Source organism: Sphaeramia orbicularis, chromosome 9, assembly GCF_902148855.1.
Source record: "Sphaeramia orbicularis chromosome 9, fSphaOr1.1, whole genome shotgun sequence".
In the NCBI taxonomy this organism is placed as follows: Eukaryota; Metazoa; Chordata; class Actinopteri; order Kurtiformes; family Apogonidae; genus Sphaeramia; species Sphaeramia orbicularis.
In genome coordinates, this window is record NC_043965.1 from 25,063,790 (window position 1) to 25,073,369 (window position 9,580).

The 9,580-nt window shown below is 41.9% G+C and overlaps 1 protein-coding gene across 2 annotated transcripts in view; it reads right to left on the reverse strand.

Moving 5' to 3' along the window:
* Nucleotides 1–6,190, reverse strand: part of pcsk5b (proprotein convertase subtilisin/kexin type 5b) — a 61,463-nt gene extending 55,273 nt beyond the window's left edge. For both annotated transcript variants that reach the window (XM_030143990.1, XM_030143989.1), the window contains exons 1-2: nt 5,553–6,190; nt 1,528–1,632 (exon numbers count right to left, since the gene is read on the reverse strand). In XM_030143990.1, the coding sequence (XP_029999850.1) occupies nt 1,528–1,632; nt 5,553–5,732 (285 nt within the window). In that variant the 5' untranslated portion in view covers nt 5,733–6,190. The remainder of the gene's footprint in view (nt 1–1,527; nt 1,633–5,552) is intronic.
* Between the last annotated feature and the right edge of the window lie 3,390 nt (nt 6,191–9,580).

The following is a 9,580-nucleotide window of genomic DNA, read 5'->3' on the forward strand; positions in this document are numbered from 1 at the left end:
GCTGGCATCAGCAAGCAAACTTTTTTTTCCCAGATCTAAATATGACAAAAATCATAACGGCGCCAAGAGTATGTCATAAATGAGATATGTCTACAAGTTGTCTTGTTCTTTAAAAGCCTTTTGAAACAATCCAGTTTTGTGCTCTTTCTGCAATTACTCAAATCTAAACAGGATGTTAGTAAAAACAAATCACACAAAGCAACAAAAGATTCATTAAGCAGCTTATGCTGTGTATTTTGAGTCCACAGAAACACATTCTATGTGTCGTGCATGTCCATCATTAAAAGTAACCCAGTCACAATGGTGTGAGGCTCACTCTTCATTAATAAAACAGTCAGGGTTTGATGACCTGCTGCAGCGACGAGAATTGCAGTGACAGGACAAGAGGAAGAGTTTACCTCAGGTCAACCTCTGGTTTCAAAGGTTACTTCAACAAAACATTAAAAATAAACATCAACATTTTGTAGGTACTTTGGGGATTTGCAAGTATATATTCCAGCGTACAATAGTAATTTTGGCAAAAAAATAAATAAATGTAATCCACATGATGGAAGGTGAAGCCTGAAACATAGTGTGATAGATCTAATAAGAGCAAGATAAACATATGTTTGTTCCAGTGAATCCTCCAGTGATGCCACGGAGGACAGAACAGACAGTGACCTTCAGAGAACTCTTTTTTCTGGAACATAACTTACGTGTGAGCAATGTAACTGATTAATCCTTCTGTCTAGAATATGACTAGTCTAGTATGCCTAACTGTTTTTTCTCAAACAAAATAACCCATTATATTCCACATCACTCAATCTCTTCTGGATTAAGGACTGGAACATTAAAAAAAAAAAAAGAGATGAATCATTAGAATTTTGTCACTATCGTGATTGGTACAGTACAGGAACAAAAAAGCGTAACATATTTTCCCCTATACCCCTCATGCCTGTGCTCTACCTTTTTAATGGTAGTTCGTTGTTGATGAAGTATTCAGGACCAGTGTCGCTCCTGAGATTATTCTGATGCTCACACCTAATGAGTGCTATCAACAACTAGGGTTATTTTTCTGACAGATAACTGTAGCAATTTAAGATGTCACTGAACACATACATTAGATAAATCTGAAAGCTTGTCCAAGGACATAAAGTATCTGATCTATCTATCAAGATGTCCTCATATTCCAGTGTGACGGGTAAAAATTTGACCTTGAAAATAGTTACTTGTCAAAATGTTTTTATCCAAGGTTTCGTCACGTGTTTTTCCACAGCTCTTAAATCATTAGTGAATCGAGTTCACTCAGTTGTCACGGAAACGACTCCGATGTTATCAATTCTGGTCACATGACAACACAGAGCCGTATATGAAAATTCAACACCGACGCCACACGATGATAACTGCTTTCCAAAAAAAAACATCAGCGAGGATACTTGTGTTGAGATTATTATGTTAGAATCCCTGCAGTGATAATAACAGATACTACATGTCACTCAACGCACACAACACTTGAACTATGTTTCACTTGTAGACACACAGGCTTACCTTGGGCTCCATGGAGATAAAACTGTGGCGACCACGGCTGGACAAAGTCGATCTCTTGATGGTACGACTATGGAAGAAGTGATAGTGGTCTTTCAGATCCCCAATCTGCAAAAGAGATAAAGATTCAAAACATGTTTATTTATAATCTCTATCACGTTTTCAATTGCAAATACAGTACAACCTCACCATAAATTGTTGGCTTAACACTATCTGGAGTTGATATACTTGGAGAGGTGTTTGCTTTGTTATCAGACATACACTGTTTAAACACAGGGCATATGCACATTACAAATAGTAGAAACCCTATATATATATATATATATATACTCCAAATATTTCTTTTTTTTAGATTATTGAACTGAGAATTGTGTGTGTTTTATTTTGTTGTATAAATTAAATAATAATAACAGGAGTACAGTTAAAGAAGATTATATACAGAGAGCAGAGGAAAGGTTAAATGACAAGGTAGGAGGCAGGCTGACAAATGTACAGACACACACAAACATACAATGACAGACAGAAGGCAAGCTCCTGGACGGTGATTAGTTTTAATAATTGATAAAGACCATACAATCCCTCAGATGATCAAACTGTCATGGCTGCCAAGGGTCCTGTGGTGCGTCACTGATCCACAGCTTAGATCAGCTTTCAGCTCAATGATTATGCACATATGTACAATATACAGCTGATAAAATGGAAAAAAAAAAGTCCCAATAGACTTGGCTGGATTACACTTCAGCCAACACCAGTCATTAGTTAAACATGCAGGAGACATCAGAGGTTCAGAGTAATCAGATTATAAAACATTCTACATACTAACGAAAGATGCTTCTATAATAGGCGGCGACCACTGTGGATGTTTCTCATAGTGTAAACAGGTCTCAACATATCGTGCTTCCACTGTCTATTTAATCTACCCAACATCTGCACAGCCATTAGCAGGCCACCCTTCCCTCTAGGAGTGCCTGCTGAAAAAGCTTTACACACAGCATTAAAAAAAAAACCCTAAAGCCCGGGTCTAAAACTCTGCACCACTACTCTAAATATATCTATGTGGATTTTATTTTTCTTTTTTATAAATCCTCTTTTTTTTTTTTTTTTTACACTGACAGTTTCAACATTGCTGTACTTGTCATAGACTCGTCTCCTCTTCAAGTTATGATCCATCTCCAGGTCAGTATGGCAGGATTTTTAACCCCAGCTCTACAACAGCGCAAATGTTGCTACTGGAATAGATATAATTCCATATTAGATGGAAAGATGTACGTCTCTTATGCAATATTAGACTGTGAATCACAACTCTGGCATCACATGTGGTTAACTGGATATATGTCTAAACAAATCAGTGGAGGGAAACATTTTTTATGTGCAGTGATTCATGGTGTCTTGCATCACTGATGTTTTACTGGATGAATTCAACTACCATGTTATTTGATATCTGATCTCATAAGGAATTGCAAAACATAAAAATAATTCCAAGGAAATTCATCTGTGTGTCAGAGCTAGCTCGGAGTCCCACATCAAAAGTTCAAGTTTGGGCTCAACAAGTGTCGCTCAGATAAGTGTCAAAGGTGGAAAAACAGAGGTAAACTGGCACCACAGCGTTATCTTCAGTCCCACCCCCAAAAACCTACTCTTAGTACACAAGGGTAACTGAACTCAAGATATTTGCTCCAATATAAACGAACGGTATGAGGTGGATCTGTGAAGTAGAAGAGTAACATGCATTAGACTAACAAACTCTCAACAGCAACACTTCAGTGGACTGATGTCAAACTAATGGATCATCAGTAAAACCTCCCTAAAGTGTGATGAATTGTTATGGGTCCAAATTCCTTCAGTCCACCTCTGGACTAATCATCACTCTGCCTTTAAATGGCTTCTCCCATCTCTTCAAAGCCCCCGTTTGGACAGAGATCCATGTCTGGGGACTTGTCAGCTGATTTAGACTCAATTTGGGCCAGTGTCTTAGTCTGAGAAGGGGGCTTCATGGTTAAGAGGATTACCCAGAATTCCCCAACGAGGTGCTCTCTCAGTCCATGCCAACTCTTTTCATCCATCCGTCCATCTATCGTCCCTTCTTTCGTTCCCTCCTCCCTCATCTCCCAGTGTGCGGTTATCTTTGTCTCTTCTCGTCTTTCCACCCATGTCAAGAAGACTATATTGTCTCTTTGTCACATGTTGCACCTACCCATCCCCCTTTTTCTATCTGTAACTTTTTTGCTTCCCTTTCCAACTTAAAACCTATTCCACTTTAGCAGCCTTTATCATAGTCTACATTCAGGAAAGAGATGAGAGAATGGACAGGTGAAAAATAATTCTTATGAATAACCCAAATAAGATTAATTAATTACAATACATTTGTTTAGCATTTTCTTAAAGCCTACAAACAGACTCCCAAAAACTGCAATGAGGCACCTGCCTATCAAAAATAATCATCAATCATTTTCCGTATACATCATTGGGGGGCAGGAGGTGGGGGTTGATGGTGGCATGTCAAAGTTCACATTAGGAAACCAGAGTGTGCTGTTATCGCTCCCATGGGAGCGGCTTTCAGCTGACCCCAAAACCAGGAAGTGAAGTAAAACTCTTGTCTATGAGGTGTCAAAGTCCAATGAACGCTGCATATTGAGATGGAAATTAGGGCGAATGGTGGGGGTTGGGGGCGATACTGCTATCCACAGGGGAATTCCTATGGGGGCTGGTATGGAAAGGGGGGGTGGGGGGGTACTCCACACATTAGTTCCCGTCAAAGAGAGGGGATAAACGAGGCCATTAAGGCCTGCTCTCTGGGGAGTATAGTGGGTGGGCGGGCTGGATAAGGCGGGGAGGGACGGTGGGGGGTTCAATAGCTGTTGACTAGGCTACCCCACAACAACCTGTCAGAATGCCCCCCTCTGTTCCACGCTGTCTCCACGTTGAGCACTGGCAAGTGCAGGCTTGAACTACCCACAAATTTCGGTCACGATACTCTGGAGAATGTGTGGGGTCCATGTTTGTCTGGTGTGTTTCTTTTGTCCAGAAAAAGACACAAAATGTCTCTTTAAACTTTGTCACAACACATTTCAAGGTGATCAAAGAAGCCACTCCTCCTGGGCCTGTGCTGAATTCTATTGATTAATTAAAAACACATTAATGTGAGGACAGACAAGAGAAATGTCTCCAGTGTTTTCCCAAACTGTGCTCTGTTTATAGCAGTGATGGATGAGTTTATTCTGAGACTTGGCAAAGATGTCTAAATTTTAGAATGCATAGGCTTGGTCATGTTAGAAATGCAAAGTGCAGTGTTTCATTACTTCTCTAGACATACAGTAAACAGTTTTACCCTATCTGGTGATAAAATACTGGGATGAGTTGAATATTGCTGATTTCTGCCAGCTAACGGACTGGCCATGACTGACTGAGGAGTACACACACAGGGAATACTGTGGAAGATAAGCAGGGAAAAGTTCAAGACCCACTCTCCTCCTCCATGTTATAGTTTACAATTAGAGAGTTAATGTGGCTAATGAAGGCAGAATGAGTCAGGAAAAGTTTGTGTCATCTGTCCAACATGTGCAAAACACACATCAGAAAGAGCAGCCACTGGCACGGGATCGGTTTGACTTCTGATGTCAGTCCCAACGCCAAAACCCAAACAGTACTTGGTGTCTCACTTGTTCCTCTGCAGGGCCAACCACATGAGACTGTCTGGCTGTGAGGCTGATAGTGAGCTCCTGTGGCTCCAGCCCGCAAACTGAACATGATCCGCGGCAGCACAGAGGAGGCACCTGTTGTACCATCCTGCTTTTGTTGTGCTTTCTTTGTTCCCGGTATCTCTCTCCTTGTCAGAGCGACAGTGAATCAAATGGTTCATGGCTCAGGTTTGGATCGAGGCCGTCAGACCTTTGACTTTTGACCCCGAACCGTCTGATCACTGGGAAAGAGTAAACCCACCATGACATGTCACACCGGTCCGTTTTTACGCGTTGGCACACAGAAGAAAACACAAACACAAGGTTTAGATGAAGCAATAAACGACTTACCTGTCCCATGTTCCTATAGCCATATTTTTCCGCTATCCTCTCGGCCACCTCCTGTCCGCCGGCTATCCTGACTGCCCAGTGGTTGGTGTAAATCCGAGCTTTGCACGGCAGGGACGCAAAGCCCAGACTGAGCGCCAGGACGCACAGCAAGCTCCTTCTCCAAGCGGCGTTGCGGACCATCTTCCCCCACTTTTAACCCGACTCTTCTCCTCCTCCTCCTCCTCAGCCGACCAGGCAAACAACCAAACTTCTCTTCTCGCCGAGCAAGACTCTCATAGAAACCCAACTATCCGGACAGAAAACACTGAGATGGAGAAAGAGTTGGAGAGAGGGGGGAAGAAAAACGGAGCCCCGAAGAGGAAAAAACAGGCTATACCTTCTCCTCAAACCTCTGCCTTCCACATGGGAGAGTTGGAAGTTTGCGCTTCGTGTGCCCTCTATGTTCCTCTCTCTTTTTTTTCCACGGCGGGGGTGAGGGAAGTGTGCGTGCGTGCGCCGTGCGTTCTGCGCGTGTGCGTCGTAGTGCGCGCGGAGCTCCTCAAAGCTGATTTCTCTTCTCCACGATCAACTCGGATGTTGGTCGCTCAGCTCATCGGGCTTTCATGTGGCGAAATGGCTACAGCGCCTCCGCTCAAATAACTAGCTGACACTCTGAAGAGTAGAAACAACTAAAGCCGCGGGGTTTCCCTGCCGAGCTCCGCTGGGTCTTAAAGACACTCTGCTTGGATCCACGGCTGACTGCCCGTCCACCAGACACACGGCACAGGGGGGTCAAACAGGGGGACGGGGAGCCACCTGGGGCCACGCTTCAAGGATTTTCTCCAGGAGAGTCCTCTGGTAAAATCAAGGATCATTTAGGCCTCGAAGTCACTGGTAGTTGTTCCATCTTTAGTTGAGGACTAATTGAAAGACATCAGTTCAATCATAGTCATCTAAAAGTCACGGTATATTCAAATTAAAGGAGTTGAATATGTGGATTAGTTTCTAATTTCTGCATCAACCCTTGCTGATCACACTATTACCTCATTCTGACAACTTTAAAAGTCTGCAAACTAATCAGAATCCCAGAACAGAGATAAGATAAGATAAGATAAGAAACACTACTTGATGCAGGATAGTAAACAGTAGTAGTAAAAAACAAAGTAAAACAGTGAAAATAAATACACATGATAGTAAAGTGCTGTCCGTGAACACAGACCCTTGATATGATATGTACATCATCATCCTCTGTTCATATTATCATCATCATCATCATCATTTTTCCTCCCCTCCCAACAAAGTCACAAATGTGTTGACATGACTTACTGTTCAATATTATATTATGTAATGTGCCATATTAAACATGTAGAATAAACCTGTAAAATTTGCCTATAATTATTGCAAATGGTCAAAAACTTCATATTTTGCCCATGTAAGCACGATGAGATGTTTCCACTTTGTTGTTGACTCACAGAAATATTTTTTTACCAGAATCTTCAAAGAAATGGCAGGGATGTTTTTTAACAAGCTTTGCATCTCAGACACTTCTCCCCCTTCGTAAACTTCGAAATCTGCTGTTGAATGCGAGCCTTGTCAGTCTCCTGGGTAATATTGACATAGACATACCAATGTAAAGTTGGGTAAACTATGACCTCCTCCTCCACATTCATCATCCAACGAGAAACAGCCACAAACATAAAAGTCATCGTATATTCAGAAAAGCCATGACATTTGTCTTTTTTTTAAAACATACAGCTTTTTCTGTGATGATTCTATCAGTTTAAGTATTACTATCATGATGTGTTTAATAGCTTGGATTTCTTTAAATATATTCTGTAATTCAGAAACTTATGGTTCAACTTTTGTTAAATCCATCTGCATCTAAGCTACAATGGAAGGATGACATTTCAGGTAATGTTAAGTGAATCTTTTGGATGAAGCTGTTTAGTTCTTGAGCATCTTAAGCAACAACAGCTGAATGTGGCTGTTGTGATAAGTCTTTAGTCAGGCTCAGGATGGTTAAGTCAGAAAAACAAAACAAGTGACACTCACCTTTGATATCTATTGTATTTCCAGTAGATTCCTGTGGTCTCACAACATTTTTGTCTTCTTATTTCCAGCTTCAAAATATCAAAACACAAACAACTGAGGAACAGTAGGGCGGTCAACTTTTTAAGTGTTAATTTTTGTGAAACACATTAGACTAATCTCATAGTAAAATGGTCTGACACTATAGACACATTGTCTCTGACATGAGCCCAGATGTGTCATACTGTAATGGCCTCATAACCACTGCCACTTCCACGACCACCGGGCACGTCTTCTGCCCTTCACAGTGGCTTTACAGCATATTTACTCCTAATCAGTGAAGCTCAGCAACACAGGTCACAGCTGACTAAACGCTGTCATTATGGAATGTGGACGGCATTATCTGCAGTTGAGCCTTTCATTCAAGGCCTTTGTTGATTGATAGGTTTTTGTGTTGCAGCAGTTTCCCGGGGATGTCTCTGTGCACAGCGAAAACTCTGTTCTGCATTGGACACAGTGAAAATCAGCATAATTGCACTAATTGCAGCCAGTTTTTCACTGAATGGACCCTGCTGTCACACCTCACAACAACAAGTAAGGGGACAAGAGCATCACATAGCCCCCCAGATGGAGATGAAAGCAAGTAAAGGAGGAAAAACAGCCAGTGATCATCCTCCATTCATCTGGATGGAAAGGCTTGTAATTTAAAGGAAAAACACAGCAGAAATTGATTTGAGTCTCCAAATCAAGTATCCAGATCACGATGTCACCCTGAGCTCCAGGGGCCCCCGGTTTCCATTCAGGTCTGGTGTCGCGATATCCTGCGTGACAGTCTCACGGATCCCCTGAGTTTCTCCAGGGAATGAACTGAGTGAACCCCAACAAAACGTCTTTGTCGACACATGACAGCGGAGCAGTCACGAGTGTCAACAAACACTGTGAGGGGCATTCCTGTGTGCATTCCTGTGCCTCTTCAATGAAATAACAGGGTGCATCATGTGTTTAGGACAAACACAACTTGGGGAAAAAACTTCACACTACCCTCATGTTACAATACAATGGAAGACCCAATGGAAAACGATGGCCAACTGGCTGTATTCACCACAGACAAAGCTAATTTGTTAATTTAGTATGGAGTCCCAGGCTTCTAGGGGAGAACCTCCCACATGATTTTTTGTACTTTCAAGACAAGGATGTTATCAAACATGTGTGCCCCTCATGCATTTACATGCATATTGCAATTAGCCAGTGTGTTCCCTTCACTCTGTCTTCTATGATTTGTGTCTGTCCCTGATTTTCTAGCATCCTTTACAATTAAACATAAAACCACCTGCTGCTCTGCTCCCATTTTTCGCATCTTGGTCTTTCCTGGTCTCCTTTTGTTTCTGCATCTTTGGTTCATTTTTTAAAGTCTGTCTTCGTTTCATTTATGCAGAGAACTATCACTGCAGCTCACCTTCACTCTGTTTCATGTATCTTCTGTTCCTTTACTTACATCATTGGACCCATGTCTGTAACTCTCTGGGTGGGCTTCCAGGGAGTTAGGCTTGACCTTTCAACTTCACTTTGACCTTTGACCTTGCTGCTGTAGGTTCTTGCACTTAGACTACAATGGTACCTGCCACTCACCAAGTTTTCATCCTCTCTGCTCTGCATCCAACCCTCCCTTTTACCACCCTCCTCTTCATTTCTTCTCCCTCTCCTTTGTCAGCCACATACCAGGGAAATACAGGCTGCTCTGGGGGAACACACATTCCCCAGGGAGACGGAAGAGGGAGAGCCACAACCATCATCAAAAAAAAAGATATGGTTTATGATAGTAAGACGCCAACACATATATACATATGACCCAGGTGGTCCTACTTTTTATGTGTATTAAAGTCCCAGTGGGTAACTTTATAAAACAAATATATATTGCCATCTGGTGGTGACTATTATCATGACAAGTAACTTTACTAGTTTGATATTCTAAACATTAGCCAAACATGTCCAAAAGACATAACTTTATAGTTACATCCACC